The sequence below is a fragment of the Anoplolepis gracilipes genome, chromosome 8, assembly GCF_047496725.1.
Source record: "Anoplolepis gracilipes chromosome 8, ASM4749672v1, whole genome shotgun sequence".
Lineage (NCBI taxonomy): Eukaryota > Metazoa > Arthropoda > Insecta > Hymenoptera > Formicidae > Anoplolepis > Anoplolepis gracilipes.
In genome coordinates, this window is record NC_132977.1 from 7831211 (window position 1) to 7852222 (window position 21012).

Genomic DNA, 21012 nt, shown 5'->3' on the forward strand with positions numbered 1-21012 from the left:
GTATCAATGTCATTTTTAGTTTAATGCAACGCTACTAATAGCATTGAGCTGCAAAAAGATATAACTCTGTAGTTTGATAAAATGAAATAACATATTTCTTTATCGCAGATTAATCGTAATAAAAATTACAAAATGACTACTTAAAAGTACATATATTTTATAATATTTATTGAGATATGAATATCTCTCATACTTATTCAATAAGATGTTTAGGAAAATTACCGATATATTTAAAAAATGATAAAGATAAATTGTCTCAAGATGCCTGGTGTGTGCGTCATCTTTTTATTAGCTTCGACGTTTTTTTAGGCATAAATTAGCTCGACCTAAAAAAGGGGTGACCGTCGTTCGAGGAATATTCGCATGTAGCCTGCATTCGGGCGTCATAAATTCTTCGACTTTACATGGGGTTAATCCTAGAATCGTGAAGATCGGCACGAACCTCGCTCGTTCCTGAGGATTACGCAAGATGACTTGCCCCAGCTACAGATGGTTTCAGAAAAGCCGCCAATCGTGCGTCACTTAGAGAAAAAAGGAGCAATCGTATACATACGTTAATCAACCGAGGAAGATGAATCGTTCATCTTCTACTGCGTTACCTCGGAATTTCCGTGGGAACTCGTGTAAGGAATTCACGAATCTCTATTGTTCCTACACTTCGTTCTCAAGTTCGTCGGATACTTCAAAAGAATATTTGTATTGTTTCGTTTTCAATATTTTTTGTCATTAATTATTCAGAAAATATTGAAATGTCGAGCATAACAAAGTCTCGATACTTTTATTGATTAAAAAATCGATTGTTCGTTATCAAACAAATCTCTTAAATTTTTCCATCAAAGTTAAATCCATTCGAAAGAAACTGAGAATATTACGATTAGCTTTGTTGCACATTTATATATTTTTGCAATCTAATCTGAAACCTTTAAGTCGTTTTTGCCAATATACTTTCGAATGTTTGCCAAGAGACTTTCCATTCATGAAATAAATTTTGAAAGATGGGAAGACAGATTGTGCAAGATCTTGCAATGGTCTTTTTTTATGGCGCGTATCCATATGGTCGGACCAACCATTATCCACGGTCAGACCGTCACACGATTTCTGCGCGACGGAAGTTGCATGAAAGGATCGATCCGTAGAAACGGAAGGAGGCCGTAAGAATCCGGATCTCGCAAGCAAGGGCGGGAAGAGGATATCGCGATCGGTCAGCGGTGTCAATGATAGCGTTTTCAAGTTTTAATCCGCGCGAGGCCTAAGCTGTAAAGCCCGGACGTCATCACGGCCGTTTCGTGCCCATCTAACCGCTCGTCCAGATTATATTAATTCGATTAATGGATGCTGCCCATCGTCCACACGTTCATGGACTTCTCTTCGGCTCGTTCGTCGTCCGCCCTGAGATTCGATAGGAGATAGTTTCAAGGGAGATAAATACAATTATTGATGTGACCGTGAATGTGACAGTTAATTTTAATGAGCGTTGATATATAAATAAATAATCTAATAGTAAATAATCTAATCAAATTTGTATTTATCAAATCTTGCATTCTCGTAATCATCTATTTTAGAGAATATTATCTATCTGCTCAAAAACAGATGATGACGATAATGCAGCGTTTGACGGATGCAAACTTGATTAGATTTATCAATATTAACTTATATATTAAAACTTACGGCTCATTAAAACTTATTACTATAGTTATGTTCATAATATAATATAGAATAATTGCACAGGCTGTGTGATTTGAAAAGATGTGTATAAAAAGGGAGGGAGCATGTCGTGAATGTGAGAGTTGAAAGATTAATTTTACCATCGATTTTAATACTTGATATTAATTTCCTAAGGCCATAGTTTTCTTATTCATAATAACTGCGTAATCATAATTTGAAGAAGGAAAGAGAGGGTGCATATTTAATCGTCGAGTGCACCGGGTCACACTCGCCTTGATGCATGCAAGCGGGTGATGGTGATAACTTTTTATCAAATTTACGACGTTACGCTCACCGATACCGTGACTTTCAAGCGTTAAATCTGGTGCCCTTTGCTGGTTCACGGGTTTTGATCGTTGTAATGAATAGTTAATGGCCGCCATGGTATTTCGAGCAATTGTGGATAATATTAATGTTACATTTGTATGTAGGTCTCGAGTGTATACAGGATGATTCGTAATTAAAACGCACGAAAAATTAAAAGCAAACTTTTTTATTAAAATCGAGAGACTTTGATCGGAAATCATCGACAAAGATAATTATTTATCGCGACCTTTGGATTCTATTGAGTTTATTTGAAAATTTAATTTACGAACAATTGATCCCCGTGAGTAATTTTTAAAATTAAAAAATAAAAAAATTTTTGAAATTAAGTTATAAATTTTTAATTTTGAACATTTAAATTTGAGTTGATTTTATTTTCTTAAATCTTTATTCGCGGCAAATTACCAAAACAATTAATATTATTAATTGAATATTAAAAACTTATGTAAGAAATGTTGAAAATGTTCAAAAATATCTGTTATAAAAATCTAAACATAGAATATTTTGAGACAACTTGTACAGTAACTATAATGTACTCTAAAGAATGGAGATCTCATTTTACTGACTAATGAATAATTAACGAAACCGATGATAATCTGAGTTTGCGAAAATCCATCAATTCATTTATTTTCGAATTAAATGAATAATTGATTGGAGAGCTTGTATTACAATTCTAAAATTACATTTATCGGTTTTATAGAATCTGCAGAATATAATGATTTAGTTGATATCAATATTATTGGTATTTTAGGATTAATATTGTACTGCGAAGTTTACTAAGTAGATTTTCTTAAAAACATAAGTAGATCTGAGGAAAAAATACCACATCAAGTGTGTTTACAGCATACATTTTTTACAAAGAGATATGACAGAAAATCATATAAAAACTAATCTATATATAATTTTGTCGAATCTTTATACACAGTGCTACAAATATCACAGAGTAACGTAGGCATAAATAATTGTAAATAACAACGCATTTTGTAAAAAAATTGTCACGTATTCAGATCGAAAGTACAAATCCACGGGAATTCTGTCAAATAGTATTATTAAGTATTATTACTTCAGTCGCAAAATATTCTTTCGCGTGCCAGAATACTCGTACATATCCTAAATAATCCTCCCCGATTTTCGACACTGAATACGAGGTCTAAAGACCGCGCAAAAGAAGGAACGTTTTAACGCGACGAGGTAGCGCTTGTGAAAAGCATTCCAGCCACCACCTGCGTCGAACGCCATAATTATGTTTCTTGTGCTTTGGGTACTTTGGAATCTGCGTTTGGATACTTTGCCTGCCCAGAGGATGGCCTTTCGGTACATAAATTGCCTTCTGTCAGACTGCGGGGCGCCCTTAAACGGTGGCCTCGCGTTTTCACGCGTCTTTCATCTCGGGAGAGTTATATCGCACGCGGCACTTTAGTCTCTATTTTTTATAGAAACATTACATACATTTAAATATATGATACATTAGTTGAATGCGATTCTATCTCTGTAATTTTGTAAGACTCTTGAATTAAAAAAGTCGATTAAGCTCTGATTGCTAACAGTTTCGAAGATTTTAATATTATCTTGGTATCTTCATTCTTCATCAAGTTAAAATGAAATAAGATTTATGTTAATTAACTTTTTATTTGATTTAGATAAGTTCATCAATTCGTGTTCATTCACATTATACATTTGAACTGCAAATTTAATAGGTTTTTTTTTTTGTTAAATAGCTTTTTATAACGATTAATATAAATAAAGAATTTTTATTAATATTTTATATTATAGATTACCGAACTGCGTAAGTATAGTATAATCGATAAATTGATACGTACTAGCAGCGTAAGCTATCTTTTTAGTAAGAAGATCCGGAATTGTATCGAAAGTGCTGACGTTATAGTTATCGCTGAAACCACAGCCAATAGAAAGGAGATTGCTGCGGAAGATTCAAACCGAGGGGGAAAAAAAACGAATCTTAGATCAACCTTTAGACTCACGATGAGATCCGCAACTGACTTAATTTCGCCTGGACCTATATTTATCGTATCCGATACCAGATTTCGAGCTGTCAAGTTACGGACGAGCCAACGAGACCTTTCCACATGGCGGTCCAACAGCCAAGTTTGCGTGACGGCAATAGACTCTGCTCCCTCCTCTCTCTCTCTCCGTTCCTCCTCGTTTTTTTATTCCTTCATTCTCATTTTCTGCATCTTGGTTTGCTTCTTTTTTTTTTTTTTTTCCTTCAATCGCCAATTCGACGCCGCCGACCAATGGAGCGGCAGAAAACTCGCTGCGCGCAACCGGATCCGTTCTTTCTCTCTCTCCCTTTCTCTCGACGAAATCGACGGAAGAACCTCGCCCGCAGGAAGATCACGGTGAAATAATCCACGGATAAATTCCTCTCGTAACACGGGACAGAGAAGCGAACATTCTTTACGATCCGCTCGCGGCGACCGATTCCTTGAATGAACATGTCTCATTGACGAGAGCAACGTTAGACTGCTTCATCGATACCTCTCGCATCCACTCTTGATAATTCGTAGAACGTCCATACGAGATATCCTATAACGTATTTGTTCAACAAAACCGAGAATTGAATAATTCACTTTCTTATCAAAGATATTGATTTACTATTATACGAGTGGCTTTTAATTTTAAAGCAGCTTATAACGTGAAACTTTGGTACAAAAATATTTAGTCACGAAGATAATACCTAATTAAGTTTTTCTAGAAGAAATAATTTTTTCATGCTTTTCAACTTTAAGAAAATATATATAAAGTAAAGTATATTAAACGAGTATATATTTGTTTATTTTATTATTCACTTATTGTTAGTTGTAAAATCTATTTGTATTATGATGCTATATACACAGAAAAAAAGTAAGTGTCAAATCAAAACTTATATACTTATATAAACGCGTTCATTGTTTCATATATATATATGCAACAATTTATAATCTTCTTAGAAGAATTTAAAAATTTTAAATTTCAACATTATTATAATCTTATTTCAATACTATCATTGTCATTTCAAGAATAAAATAATTATTTCAACTCTAAGAAAATTATAATCTTTGATTCGAACATGTGTTATTTTCTAGCCAACATTTTTTTCTCTCCAATCAAGAAAATTATTCTTAAATAACAAGAATATATTTTTCTCGGTTGAACTGTATAAAATGTCTTGATCCAAGCAATTTTTCTTTGTTTAACGCAATATAATCTCATTTCAAGATTTACATTTTGAAACTAAAGATATTGTTAAAGTAAGAATATTCTTTTTTTCTGTGTCATAATACATTTTTATTGCAGTCACAAGGATTTTATTTTGACATTTTGTATCGCATCGTTTAAATTATTATCTAGAAAAACAAATTGTTAATCATAGTTAGTTAATCAAGATATTACTTAATAGAGGCGATATTCAGCAGAGTGTATTAACGGAAACGGATTACATTGAGTAATATTATGCTCGAGTATATAGAGGGACGATGATTGAACGGCCAAAGACAAACTAACGTACATATACATGTGCACTGTCCACTATACATTATGCACTACGCAAAGACGATATATGTAGGGAATTCTGATGTCACATAATATTGCATATCGAATAATATATTCATATATGTAAATCCCTCTCTTGTGACAGAAAATTATCGTACAACGTTCCGAAGAACAAATTATATAAAACGTTCACAAATGTGAACAGATTTTTGATAAGAGTAAAAAGAAATGTATATATTTTGTCACCATCACTGACATTTTCATTCAAATGCGATTATAGAGAAGATTTTCTCCTTTAAACACAAATTTTATCGTAATATATTAAAATCTTGAAAAAGAAGATTACAATAAATACTTAACTTCTCTCAACATCTCTTTCGAATATTTCTATGTAAAAGGTTGTTCATCTCTCTACGTATCTCAAATATTTCATAGAACGTTACCATCTATCATTTATACCGAATTAAAGCCACGTGTAATTCAGAAGCAACGAAATCCCAACATCGGACGAGCCAACAGGTTAACGTTTCAAGTCGTCGAGATAGAAAGAAAAATAAGAAAAGTCACGCAAAATTGTGTCCCAACCTTTCTTTCGAGAAAAGTATCCTCGGGGTCAGTCCACCGATTCCGGTCCATGGTAGCGCACGCAGCATCCCTCCGGCGCTTTGAATCCGTGGACCATCTCGCGTGGGGGCCGCAAGCGTGCCGTCCGATTGGCCCACGTGAGCGTGCAAGCGAGAGCGAAGCGTCCGTTGGCCGAACGGAGATGAGAAAGAAAGCCAAGTGAAGGGGATGAAGGGGGGAAGGGAGGGGTGCACGCATCGGCAGCGGCGGGGTGGGGAGGGCCCGCGACCGGAGAGGGACTCGCGGCAGTTCGGATGCGCATCGTGCGAGGACGGTGTTTCAGTTAGCGGCGAGCCGCTGTCGAGTTTAGGGTCGTTTTATCGTCGGTTTCCCCAATCTCTCCCCTTTCGCTTTTCGCGCCGAGAGCTCGTCCGTCGATCGTTCGGATCCGGACGAGACGCGTTTACGAAGATCGAGATCCCGCGGCTCGTTGACCGCGGAATTCTCTTTTAGTGAGAAGAACTCTTCTGTGGTGAATCAAACGGTTTTCTTTTGGACGGTAATCTGGTTTCAGTGCGTGCAAGAGTGCGTTTATTTTTCGTGATATAATTAAATTTCATTATCGTATCGCGATTGTTATACGTTTAAGAATAGTCTCAGCTAGTATCGATATAATGTGAATCGCTGTGAGTGAGTGAAAGAATTGAAAAAGATAGAGAAAAAGAGAGAGAGAGAGAGAGAGAGAGAGAGAGAGAGAGAGAGAGAGAGAGAGAGAGAGAAAGAGACGGACACGGAAATTAAACGCGCTCTGGTTTCAACATGACGCGGAGCGTGGCCTAAGACCGATCGCATTTCAGCCCTCTTATCTCGGAGGGAAAAGAAAAGTCAAGCAGGAAGCAGGAGAGGTGAGAACCTCCCTCTCTCTTTCTCTGCGGCTACCAACGACATCGTACCCTCCGACAAGGAGTTCCCGAAGAACGTTCGCCACTAGTGGAAAAAAACCATGACGGAGAAACAACGAAGCACGCGTTCCTTCCGGCCCGTCCTCGCGACGATCCTGTTCGGCCAGTTGCTGCTGTTGCTGCTCCTGTTGCCGCCGCAACCGGTCCACGGTGAGATCTACGCCAAAATGTTCTCCAGCCAGCAGAACCCCAGCGACCCGTGCTACGACGAGGACCGGCCACGGCGTTGCATACCCGACTTCGTGAACGCGGCGTTCGGCGCGACCGTGGAGGCATCGTCCACGTGCGGTACCGGTGGGCCCACCCGCTACTGCGACGTCACCGACGAGCCCGGTGTCACGGCCGGCATCGGCCACTGCCACGTGTGCGATGACAGTACTCCCCGACGGCGCTTCCCCGCCAATTACCTGACCGATCTCAACAACCCGAACAACGTCACCTGCTGGCGCAGCGAGCCGCTCGTCAGCTCGCAGAGCTTCTCGGCGCCGCCCGACAACGTCACTCTGACCCTCTCGCTCGGCAAGAAGTACGAGCTGACATACGTCAGTCTGCAGTTCTGCCCGCGCGCCGCCAAGCCGGACTCGATCGCGATCTACAAGTCGATGGACTACGGCAAGACCTGGCAGCCGTTCCAGTTCTATTCGTCGCAATGCCGTCGAGTCTACGGGAGACCGAATCGCGCCACCATCACCAAGTCGAACGAGCAGGAAGCACGGTGCACCGACAGTCATCGTTACACCGGCGGAGACGGCCTCGGCCCCGTGGGCAGGATCGCCTTCAGCACCTTGGAAGGCCGACCGTCCGCCGCCGACTTTGACAACTCGCCAGTGCTGCAGGACTGGGTGACCGCCACTGATATCCGCGTGGTGTTCAACCGGTTGCACATGCCGCAGCAGCCGGATCAGACGTCGCACAATGGCGCGGAGGATCATCACGTCGCAGCGATTGGCCTGGAGGAGCTAACGAAGCGGGAACGGGAGCGCGAGGAGCGTCTCAAGAACCAGAAGAACGCGATTCTGCTGCACGCGCAGCAGGATCCCCTGGTCACGGCGTTGCCGTCGGTCCACCAGGTACTCGCGCCCCAAGAGATGCAGTCCAACGACGCGATCGACGCCGCGGTGCGGGACATGGGCTTCGTCCCGATCACCGTTTCCACGACTACGACGCCGACGTCGGCCGGCAACGGCGCGGTGATGATGGTACCGGGCGGTCTAGGTCCGGCGACCGCCACCATGGCCCATCATTACGCGGTCTCAGACTTCGCCGTGGGCGGCAGGTGCAAGTGCAACGGCCACGCGGCGCGCTGCATCCCCGGCAAGGACGGCGAGGTCGTCTGCGAGTGCAGGCATAACACCGCCGGCAGGGACTGCGAACGGTGCCGGCCCTTCCACTTCGACCGGCCATGGGCCAGGGCCACCGCCAGAGATGCCAACGAGTGCAAAGGTTGGTGGGACATGATCTCCATAATGACGCTAGTTTACGCGCATGTTGTGTGCATGAGGATTTCATTCAGGTTACGATAATAGAATTACGTAAAAGTTATGCGAATCTAGAATTGCGTATAATAACACTTATAATTAGAATCTAATCTACATATATCATCGCAAAATACTTAGTCTGAAACGCCTAATTATACTTTTTTATATCAAATGCATTCATTTTAATACGTTATTTTAATAGTTTATGCGAATGAAGCATATAATTTTGCAATAATATTCTTTTAATATTTTTTTATATACGTACATAGCTAATCGAACAAAAGATCAAATAATTGATGAGGTAAATTATAGATATAAAAAAATAGTATTCAATGTATTATCGATTTGCATAAGAAAAAATCTTTCGATAGAAAGATTTAGCCAAAAAAAATTGGATTTTATTTTTCGACACATTATAAGTATTTTAACAATTAAAACTGCTTTAAACTAAACTTGACACTGTAAATGTCAATTTGTGAATTAACTGACAATGGGATGACAAGATATGTTTAGAATACAATTATTTTTGCAAACAAAAAGAATGAAATGATATTTTTACTTTTTATACTCATAAGTTATTTTGCGTCGGCTAATTCCGCATCGCGTAATAGGCCTCAATTATATAATTATTAGACGCGCTTAAATAGCGATCATTATTCAAACTGCAGGGCGTATACAACTGTATTTTTATATCGCGGCGTAGCGTGGGCTTGTGCGCTCAGGAGAATGCATTTCCGAAGTGTTTGCGAGTAGAGTTGCATAGGTGTTGATTTTGATAGTTGCATGTATTGCAGTCGAAGGGAAAGTAAAAATAGAATCGAATTGGAGGTATATATATAACCCTCTTTCGCTCGAATGCTACGAAAATGATTGATAGGTTTATCGATGATTACTTTTGTCATACAGTTTCATGAATAAGTTGATTGTAACATTACATTATGAATTGTTATAAAAATTAAAGCGAGAAAGATAATATTACATTAATAATCTATAAAATATACTCAATAAGATATTCCATACATACTAGATAAAAATATCTTGTATGCGTTGGTAAAATATTGATAATTATTTCTTTCTTAAAATTAATCATACAAAATATCATTGCGAAAGAATGAAAAAATATAAAAGTATGCAAATTTGTAAATTAACGTAATTTCATTATAAATTCTAAATGGATCTAATAGTATTATCGCAATAATTAACTCGCAATAATTTATGACACTTTTTTAAATATGCATTCGCTTTTAATATCAAAGATATTTCGATACAGAGAGTTAGATGGACGACACTGGCTGGTCCTCCAATGGGGAATCGCCATATGCGATGCTGTAGCAAGCTAAACATCTGGACGCTGTTTACGAATGCAAAATTAAATGGACGTAGATGCAGCTAGCTTTGAGGCTGGCTAATCCTTTGTGACTTCCGGGCAACATATTACTTTTGACCGTAGTGACAGTAGGGAGAGGAGATGCAATGCATATTAAACCGTTATCTATTACTTTACGATCGTAGTGTAAATTTAACGGTAACTAATTGTTTTTTTTGACCGACAGAGGATCTTATTTTTATCAAGTTTCATTCACCATCATTTTTCCATAACTCTGTTCTATAAAAAGTGTGGTCTTTGTTTCGCGATATCCCGATATTGCATTTCTGATTTTACAAGCTCTTGTATGGGCGGTATAATTAAAATTTTTTGCAGATAAACGAGAATCTATCATAAAATAGATATATTTCACTTAATACGCTCGGATATTATATGTCAGATATTAATTTTCGATTTCTTTTCTTATTAATTTAACAATGTTTCGAAGCTTGCAACATTTCTTGGCTATTCCAACGATACGCGAAGTAATCATATTTTTTAAATAAATTTTCTGATAAATTTGTAGCCAGATGTTATTTAAAGAAAATTTAATTGAAAAACAAAACTTGCATTTGCATAAACTTTTTGCCATTAGATAAAATTTATATAAAATGAATTCCAATTGGCGGAATTTTGTAATTTTATAATTCGCGCGGTAAACTTGATAAAATTCCGTTATACGATCTTTCTTTTCACTTATATCCCTATAAATCTGCATCTTAGCTCTTTGTCGACTGTCGACCTCCAAGCAGGCACATCAATTTGCGCTTTATCTATTCTTGTTCATTCCATGTGAATGAACGAGATGCTCTTGCCAATTCGTCGCGGATTTCAGGGGCTATGACAATAATCTCGTGTCACCGATGAGACTCTCCAGAAACGTTAGGTGTGTATCCAGCGCCCGTTATTCAACGCCATATTTATTGAATCTGTGGGATCAGGGATTCATCGTGGGGTGCGCATTCGGGTCTCTCGAGAAGTAAAAAATAAACACCGAGAAGAGTCGCTCGATTCCGCGTCCCTTCTTGTCTACTACCCGTCCCCTCCGGTGTCTCTCCCCTTCTTCCCTCTCTCGCGTTCCCTGTCCCGTCTATCTTCCTGAACGATCCCTGGGTTAGGCCTTTCGCGCTCTTTCGGGGCTCTCGTCCCCTTAATTCAAAGCGGTGAGGCGTTGCCCCCGAAGTCTCGTATCGCGGAGGTCTCGTATCGAGCCGCGTAGTCGAAATCAAAAACGTCGGAGGGTAAAACCACCCTCTAAAATCGTTTCGAATCGATAAGGGACGGACGCGCCACCAGAGAGAGATTCTCGCACGAGGGCCGCACGGCGGCGAAAAATGTAATCGGATTTAATTGGATCGGTGATTGCGAGAGGACACCCTTGTTTATTTTCGGGAGCTATGGAGCCCGAGAGTGCGCGAGCGAGAAATGGAAGGCGCTCTCGAATGCGGCCCGAGAGCTGCGTGATTTTCCCTCTTATCGGCGAGTTCGGCGTTCGATTTTTTTTTTTTTTTTTTTTTTTTGCACAAAAACCCTGAATTTTAATCCGTATTGGAGATTTTAACGGTGCTCTTCGTATGCAGTTACGCGAGATACTAGTTGCCTGTCGTTGAGTGTCGTTGATTTTGGAACAAATGCCCAGAATGGGGTACAGCGTCCACTTACGAATATTTCACAACGCTTTCTGATTTTTTAACTTGTTTCATAAATTAAAAAAAAATTAATATGTATAACGAATAAATATAGAGATACAAGACAATAATTTTTAATTGACATGATATTCAAGAAATATAATTTAGTGTTGACAATATCTCGAACATTTATTCTATTCTATTGTCTTCATTAGGTATTATAAAATTAAAAAAAAAATCACTATTTATAAAATCAATTGTAATCAATTTCAATATTTACAATCGAGAACCTATTTTTTTAAGAACAAATAACAGGAGAATTACAATACAGATTTAAACGAATAAATGTCAGCGCGAAATATTTGATTCGTACACAACGACGTGCCACTCGTACTAATTAAATAATTGACTCACAGCAAACCGTAACTAACGTTGTCTGTGTAGTTAACGCAATGTTTCCCACAAGTGGAAATCGCGAGCGGAATGGGAGAGGCAGTCAAGCGGCGGGACGATTGTCGATTACTCCGATTAGAAAACACGTGATAATTAATTAATTAATTACGCGACGAGCCGTCGCAAACGATAATATCGCGCTCGGACGGAATAAATGAAAACGCCACTTTTGAATCAATCGATCGGTCCTTCACGTCTCGTCGATCAGGATTGCACGATCGGTCATCCGTGAGCAGATTGTCCTGCGTGCGGAACATCCGTGCACACGCATCCGACCGCGATTGTCGCACCGGAATCATTTCTCCTTCATGCCGTACCGTACCGTTTCTCTCGCTCTTCTTCGCTCCATTTCGATATTGCGCTTTCACGCGTGTAGATAATCGTCGGTCGATTTTCCCACTCCCGAGAGGGACGACAGTAGATATTCGCGTGGAAAATATTTTTAATTCGATTAAATTAAGTTAGGTTAGTTGAATTAAATTTAATTTAATAATATACGGGATTATATATTTTCCTGTCAGCCTGTTTGGAAAGACAGTTCCATGAACATGCTCACTTTAAACGTGTTTGCAAATGCAAGGCATCGAGATTATGTTTGCGTAAATCCGGAAACTTCAGTTGCGCGCCCGGGTAATTAACCGATGCTAAATAGAAATGGAATCAATGTTTCTCGTGCACTGCTCTTGCATGAAGATGTATGTATATAACATTTATATTAAAATATTTATATTAAAGTATGTACTGGTACATTAAATCTAGTTCAGCCTGTTTATACACGAATAAGATTTATTTTCCAATGCAGGTACACGAATATTATATCGATTAATATCGATAAACTATGCATCTGATAAAATAAATATGTTTTTTTAAACATACATTAACATTAACAAGTTTAATTATAACTCTAAATTATTTGGAAAAAATTATGAGTTATTTATTTATTTATTTATTTATTACGAGCTACATTTGAAATCTGTTTTAGACAAATATACATATATAAAATCATATGAAAACTCATGAAATCATATTTTTTGTAGTTTAATAAAAATATTTTTTTTTTGTTCTAAAATATATACATACATATAATTTTCATAAAAATATATTCTCTCTTTATAATTTTGTATTTATAATAGTATCGCGCGGATGCTAATATTATTGACAATATTTTCTTTAAGTGCTTATTGTCAGATTAATCTATCAAATGACTAAATTAATCGCCAGCTTTTGCTCGACACCCGAAATTTCGATCCGTCGTATCTCTGCGAGAAACATTTGCATCTCCCTTGAAGAATTTAGAATTATCATGCGAAACATTTCCTCTTTGTATCGATACCGATACATGCACGTGTGCATGCGTGCGGAACGTCAACTGCGCGATAAATAGAAACCATTTCGTGTATTATACGGCGCGTTACGTTCGAAAAAACGTCGTCATTAATTATCGCGGTTAATTAATTTTAGACACGGGAGAAATTGCGCGCGATGGAGCGCCAAATCGGGCTCGAGATCGGAAGCGACCCTGTTCCGCGTCTCTTCCTTTTGCTTCCAGAAAGTCGGTTATCTTCGATTGACTCGTTTCATTATATCGAGAGAAAAAAGAGCACGACGCTACCTATTAATTAATACGTGCCGCGCGAACCAAGTAATTTCTGTCCGAAACAAAATTGCGTAAACACACTTGACGGACCGTGCGTTGCTTCGTATATATATTCTTGGAAACACTGATAATCCAATCGTCTCTAGTTTTCCAATTTACATTGATCAAAATAATATAAATCGCGTGAATTTTTTTATATAATAGTAAAAAATTTAAATGTTTGAAATTGAAAAAAAAACAAGAAAATATTTATAATTTTTACTTTTTATACATTTCTTAGATATATTCTTTAATAAAAAATAATTTTAAAAAATCGTGAGAGAAAAAAATAAAGAGACACATACGTGAATCCTTTACAAGGAGGAAATAATGTATAAATATAAAATTAGACACAAAATTACAATAATGTCGCGCGCTTTAACGATTCTTTATAATACGTTCGTGGAGAAATCTTAATGAGAGTAATTTCACGAATGGTTGTAATTGACAATGGAATGAGGATAATTGAAACTGAGGCCGCTGATCGTGGAGGCGATTACACAACAACAATGTTCCGGTCAAGAAGCTTCTCGATTTTGATCAGTTATCAGCCGTGGCTAATATAAAGCGTCAAAAGGCTACGGTGATTAATTTTATTTTACATCCCTGACGAAAGAAATGGGTTTGCATACTGGTGTTCACGATTCTGTGAGAATTATAAAATATAATTTCGCGATTGCAACACTTTTATAACGGCTGTGAAGAGCGTTAATAAAATATACTTTTATAGTCGCGTGTACGTTTCTCTACGTTCAACGTAACACTCGGCACTTCATTACATCGATCGTTTCACCGACAACCCCGCGTCAGAACAAACACAACGGAAGGAACGATAGCTTTAGCTGCACACGACGCTTATGAAAAAGATTGACACTCGTGTCTATAGTCACTCCTACGATAATCCTATAATAAATAATTCTGGTTATATACTCTCGTGCGTACAGTTCTCACGCAGAAAATCGATTTTTGAACATTGATTATTTAACAAAGGTACTACATAACTACATATATGACTATATAAGATTTTGATAGAGTGACATTTAATGACAATCTAAATTTTTTACGATGCTCATGTCATTTGCTAGAGTAAAGTGAAAGAAGAAAGAATCTCTCTATATAAATTATTCCTTCCTTAAATTTTTCTGTATTAGAAATGTAGGTTTTTTGTGAAGTATATAAATTATACAAAAATTTGTTAGATTTATCGAATATTTTAATTTTTTTTTCATAAAACAAAGAATGCAAATGGGCAATCATAATATAAACGAACAGGCTTATCGGTATTTAATAATTGAAAAACTTTAAATTACGAGAAAATAAGTTAGGTTGATCAGTTAATTAATTTATGCGCGGAAGAATCAGAATAACGAGCTTCTTTCGTTGGGATTCTAAAAACTTCATCCACGGCTAACCGTATACGACGATACTTGACTCTCTGATACATCGATCGTTCTTCCGCGCCGGTAGCTCATATATATATATATATATATATATACGGTATCTCAGAAGTTCAATCCCGGTTCTCCAAAAGTTAAATACTAAAAGTCGAGCAAAACTAATTAGGACGCATATTATAGAGTAAATTAATAAATATATTTCGCTAAGAATAGCTTTAGTAACTTTCCTGCAGTGCATACGTATGCATATGTGCGCTGGCGTGATGCTGGCGTGAGACGTTAACTTAAATACAGCCGGGAACGGTGAGTGGGTTAGAGGTGTGTGCATACCCGGCCAGTTTCTCTCCGCCAACATAAGACCCTCTCGCTCTCTCGAGGCGCGGCGTTAATTTGACGCGGCGTGTCGCGGCGCCCGTTTACCGCAATGAGTTATGTTCTCGGGGGCACGTTTATACGACTCGTGCGCAGTTACACGCACGGGTGCTAGGGCCCCTGTTCTCCCTTTTCCTCATCTCCCTCTTTCTTTCCTTTTCTTTCTCTTTCTCTCTCGCTCTTTCCTTTATCCCTCTTCCTATTCCTCCCGCGCGAGCTCCCGCGACATTAAGATCGACCTCGATGGCGATTTTACGGCGTTTTTTGCGATGCCAGGTGCCCCTCCTCTTATGGCGCATTGTACGCGGGATTTTACAGTGCGTTTATTCGCGTCACGGTGCTTTTGCGGCCACGGGAAGCGATACGGGTAGATATTTCTGCGGAATGTCTCGCGAAGTCTATATAAAGGACGATTACGGGGATTTATGGCGTTTCTCGCGCCTTTTATTCGCTCGCAAATTAAAGAATATGACGAGGCGGTATGACGATGCAGCTGGATATAAATACAAGAATGATATAAGTGAAATAAATTATAAAATAAGTAAGTGTGACGAGGGCGACCGAAAGTGGCACATATATTTTTCTCTCTTATTCAATCGATAAAAAGAATTCATTAAATATCGATACATTTTGCGTATTCTTCACATCGAATAACATTAATTTTTTTTATATAGATTTACGGTCTATATATTTTTCATGATAATCCTTCTAAAAAAATATGACGAAATAATGAAATTAATATACGAGACAAATAATTTTCCATTCGATTCGATTCGATTCGATTGTCTCTTTATTATTAGGCATAGAACTTTCACGATCGCAAGAAGACGCAAAGAATTCTCTCGCTTCGCTCCTCACGAGAATTGGGTCCGGAGAGAAACGAGGATCGTGGGCGGGCCCGCTGACATTCGTCGCGCTCTTCCTCTTTCCGCGGGAAGTTGTGCGAATTTGTTCCGCGCCGCGACGCGGGGGCACTCGACGATTTTATTACGGGGATCTCCTTCTCCAATTAAGCGGTCGCTATGGTGATGGCCGTCAGCGAGTGCACGTTGCGGCCGACGCACGGATAACGCGGGGCTCGAAGCGAAAAAGACAAGGGGATGAAGGGAATCCTCCCTTTCTGTGGCTCCTTCATACCACGGACTCTCGAAAAAGAGAACGAGCGAGAAGGAGGGGGGGGGGGGAGGGGGCGAGGGAAAGAGGTTCAGTCCAGGAGATAAAGTGGATAATGCGAGATTACAAAACAGGTCGTTGCTGTCGGTGTGTTCCGCCTGCAGCCAACGTTTCCGCCTTTGTGTATTTTGCTACTAATTGCATCGTGAATCTTCTTGATGTATCCGCGTCAGCTGCTCCGTCACGTCGCGATCTACAGAGTGAAAATGTCGGTAGATATTTCGTATAATGCAAAGTTTTTTATCTTATATCTTTTGTCTTTTTTCTTGTAATAGTAACGGAGAAGAGATATACAAAGTTTGTGATTATGTTACGTATTTTCTATATTTTTTTTTTTCTTTTTTTTTTTTTAATTTGAGGCCATCCTTTTCCCTCCGGAATCGCTACAAAACGTCAAAGGGATTTAACCAATCAACTATAGGTTTACGTAATGTTCTCTCTTCTTTAACTCTCTTTTAACGTTATTAAAACGATCCTTCAAACAAGCAAAGCAAACGACATTTTTGCGCCCGTTCGGATTCCTCGCGTTACTTGAGAGCAAGAAGCTCGAAAAGCACAATTTCTCGAATAGCAAGCGAAGGGATGGTTCTTTCGCGTTGCGGAAACGATAATCCACGTCGCAAAATCCACTTACACTGAAGGGACGGGGGAGAAGAAGAAGATGCTCTCCTCGAAAGCGAAGTGAGGTCGAGAATGTAAAAATGTAAAGAGCCGCGAGCGAGATGAAAGAGAAAGAGAGAACGATAGGTGGAGTAAGCGGGACAGATTATAAGCAGAGGACGAGGGCGGGGGATGACTGCAAATGGAGGGAATTAAATTACGTTTTAATTTCGCGGCCATTTCGCAGCGCGCGTCGCGCGATACAGCAAATATATCCGGTGCAATTTACATTTTAAATTGGATACTTCTTGCGTGACGGCTCAAGAACTCCATTGTCGGCGTCGACACTAAGTTGTACAAAAAGCATCCCCGCGGCTGTGAGACGGGATTTGTACGAAAAATCGCGGCCCACGTAGCCGCGCCGGCTGTCACAAATGCGATGATCGAAGGTGTTGTTTGTAGAATTGTCGCAGGTAATTATTAATTGAAAATTGAAGATGATACTTTCTGTGCATATTTTTATATGATTTTTTTCGACTATGGAACTGGACAATGAATGACGTGAGACTTTTATATGTTTTATGTTTTAAAATAGAAAATAAATTACTCTTTTTTTATATTAATAGTGATGATTGTTTTTGCATAATAAAAGAAACATCGTGATCTGAAAAAAAATTTCAAATTAAAACAGCGTTATAATTGAAATATTTTTATAGAGATTATGAAATTTAATATACTATTTTTATTATATACTATATATTATACTATTTATATATGTATCTGAATTACTTGCAGCTCTGTTTCACTACATTTTTCTATTTTTAATTTTACTCTTACTATGCATGACATTTATATGTGATGTCTGGAAATAATCTGCGAATAATCTTAATAAGGATATAATTCCACGCCTATTAAAAGATTACAAACATGCTGTCATTCTCATATATGGAAAGATATCACCACATCCTGATATAGGTATGGCGGAAAGTATTTTCCAGAAGCAGGTTAAACATAATTTTTACAACTGTTCCCATGCACAGTGGCTTCATTAAGCGACTACTCTCTACATTTTAATTCTCGATTTCTGAATCCCTCGTGGCATTTGCGTGTTCGAGCGTTACTAAAACTCGTCTGGCCACGCAGTGCTGCGCCTATCTCGACATGATAGATCGTTTTCGCTTTTCGACGCCTCTTTTTCTCGCCGAGGAACATCGAATTCTCGAGGCTTGTTTCGGTGCCGCGAATAGCCGCCGTGTTCCTCCTCCATCTCCTTCTCGGCCGGTCAACCGCTCTTTCCTTTGCCTCCCCCCCCCCTTTCATCGTTATTCTCTCCCTCCCCGCGGCGCGAAGACGACGTGTTCTGCATGAATGGAAGTCCTCCATGAGGATCGCGAAATGAATGAGTTCCCTTCTGCGTAAGATGCATCCTATGCAACCGGTATCTCAATACTTAAAAATTACGAAAATTTTCATTTTGACATCTCGAAATATTTGTTGGACATATTTTTTAAAATGTTTCCGAAAATTTTTTCAGAAATTATGATATCAAATTTCAATAAAATCCTGATTATTTAGTATCTAATGTTTTTTGCAACAAAACTTTTTCTTTACAGTTTTTAACTACTTAATGAAAACAATAAAAATATAATTTTTTTTGACACATTTATTTTATATTTTACTTTTTCCAATTTTATAACTTCTATCAAACGTACTCTGTTCGTTTTGTTTATGACACTTTTTAGATTCTATTTTTAAAAATAAAAAGGTGAGCAAAAAATTGAACTATAGTTAATCGGATCGTAATAAATTATTTTAATATAGGGTATCGCCAAGCATATTGCTTGTCGCAGACAACGTGTCTGCGAGACTCTCGAAGGAATTCTGACCGACTCAACTCTGTCCTGTGGTCGTCAACAATCGTTTATACGTCCGCCCAAACATTCACGCGCGTGTGCGTGCGCCGACGGCGACGGCCAAGAGAAAACGAAGGAAGAAAGCCTGTCGCTTCTGTAGAAGCATACGCAAGTCTTGCGAATGCACGGATAATTGCCGAAAATATGGATGCCGCACTTATGTTACCAAAGTAATTTATTGGGTTATTATGAGCGCGATAAACTTGAGTAGCCTCGGTGGCAACTGCTTGTTGTTTATTGCAACGATTCAAGGAATACTCGATAAAGTGTGAAGCATTTCACTATTACCATGTGCATTATAGTATAACTTGTAAGATCAGAGATAAAGAGTCACAGCTATTTTATAAATTTATAATTAAATCCGGTTACATTAATTATTTTAGTTAATTAGTTTAATTAAAAAAGACTCTAATACACATTTCACACAAATCAGGAATCAGGTTTAGAATTGTCGAATTTCTATCTATTGTATATAATAATGGTTATAAGAAAAAAAAAAAAAAAAAAAGAAAATAGACATTAATAGAATTTTAATTTAAATTTTTTTATTCAAATATTTAATGTAGCAATGTAAAGAATTTTGTGTAAAATAAATTTACTTTTCTCAAATTCAGGAATAATAGATTCTATTTAACGAAGAATTTGACCAATTCAACTTTTTCCACATTTTTTTGTCCCTTTCTGATTGGCAGAATTGAATGACGTTAAAATAACATTTGAATATTTAACTTGCGTTACATCTTTACTTTACGCTTTTTAGCTGTTGGAAACAAAAACACGAAGTCACCAGTTGCGCCAAGTCGTGAACGCGATCGAAGATGGCAACCGCGGTGTCTTCATACTTGGACGCGTTACACGTACGCGAAATACGACGACCGAGATTTACGAGCCGCGTTACTTTCCGGTAGAAACGTAACGTCTGTCCGACGTGCGATTCATGTCGACTTCTCTTTCACGCGTCTCGGCCTCGGATCTAAATTACGGCAGTGGTCATCTCACGAATAGACGTGTAGCGAGAAGAGATTGGATTTCCTGGTGTTTTAGACTAGAGACATTAGCGGTGACACTATAAAAATCCTTTGATAAATCGTGTGACGTGTATTTGTGCAACGCGCAACTTGGCTTATTTAATATGCGTAAAAAGCATGCGAAGGGACACATGATTATGATATCAGACATAATCAATAAATTTAAATTTTCTTTAAAACCACAGAAGTTTCAATATTCTCATACTATTACATTTTTAAATTGTTTTTTCTTCTCCTCTCTTGCGCAGATAAATCTTAATGCAATCGATCTATAAAAGCTCGCATACTTTGAATTATGCGATCATTAAAACTACGATAGCAATCGTAAAAGTTTCCACGCGGAGGCTGTTTTGAGGACATTTGGCGTTAACGATTAGAGTAGTGATAAATAAAACTCATTTAAATTCGCCACCATAAATATAGAGGCAAACTTCGATAAGCTACTTTACTTTTTGGCACCGTTCGAAAAATGGAAAACGCATGGATGTACGACCACCGTGAGGTTTACAAGCGGGGGTGACTTTGCGCCACTTGTGTTTCTTTTATTGCGTATGCAAACGTGAGATACGGTCGTACTTTGGGTAAAGTGTCGCACAAATATTTGATGTATTGCGTGAAATCCGGAAAGAAAGAAGTACCATAAATATAACGAGCAATATTGTGGGATTTCCGGCGATTCACCGACTTATAAAGCAACGGGAATAATTAGTGCAATGTTTCTTCTTTTTTTTTCTTCTCTCACGATAAATAACATTATATATATCATAAAAACAAAAATTTTAATTATTTAATTTAAAATGATATAAATACTATTTCTAAAAATTTAATATACTATTATGACAAAGTTTTCTACAAATTCTACACAGATATTACATTTGTATTTGTAATTGTAAGATGGATAATTGTAAAAAGATATTAAATA

At 38.2% G+C, this 21012-nt stretch overlaps 1 protein-coding gene across 2 annotated transcripts in view; it reads left to right on the forward strand.

Annotated features, from left to right (window-relative positions):
- The first annotated feature begins 6325 nt into the window (after positions 1-6325).
- LOC140668705 (netrin-1) overlaps positions 6326-21012 on the forward strand; it is a 184152-nt gene continuing 169465 nt past the window's right edge. Inside the window, exon 1 of one of the 2 annotated variants that reach the window (XM_072897951.1) lies at positions 6326-8489. In XM_072897951.1, coding sequence (XP_072754052.1) covers positions 7088-8489 — 1402 coding nt within the window. In that variant the 5' untranslated portion in view covers positions 6326-7087. The remainder of the gene's footprint in view (positions 8490-21012) is intronic. The other variant, XM_072897953.1, reaches the window with a different exon arrangement.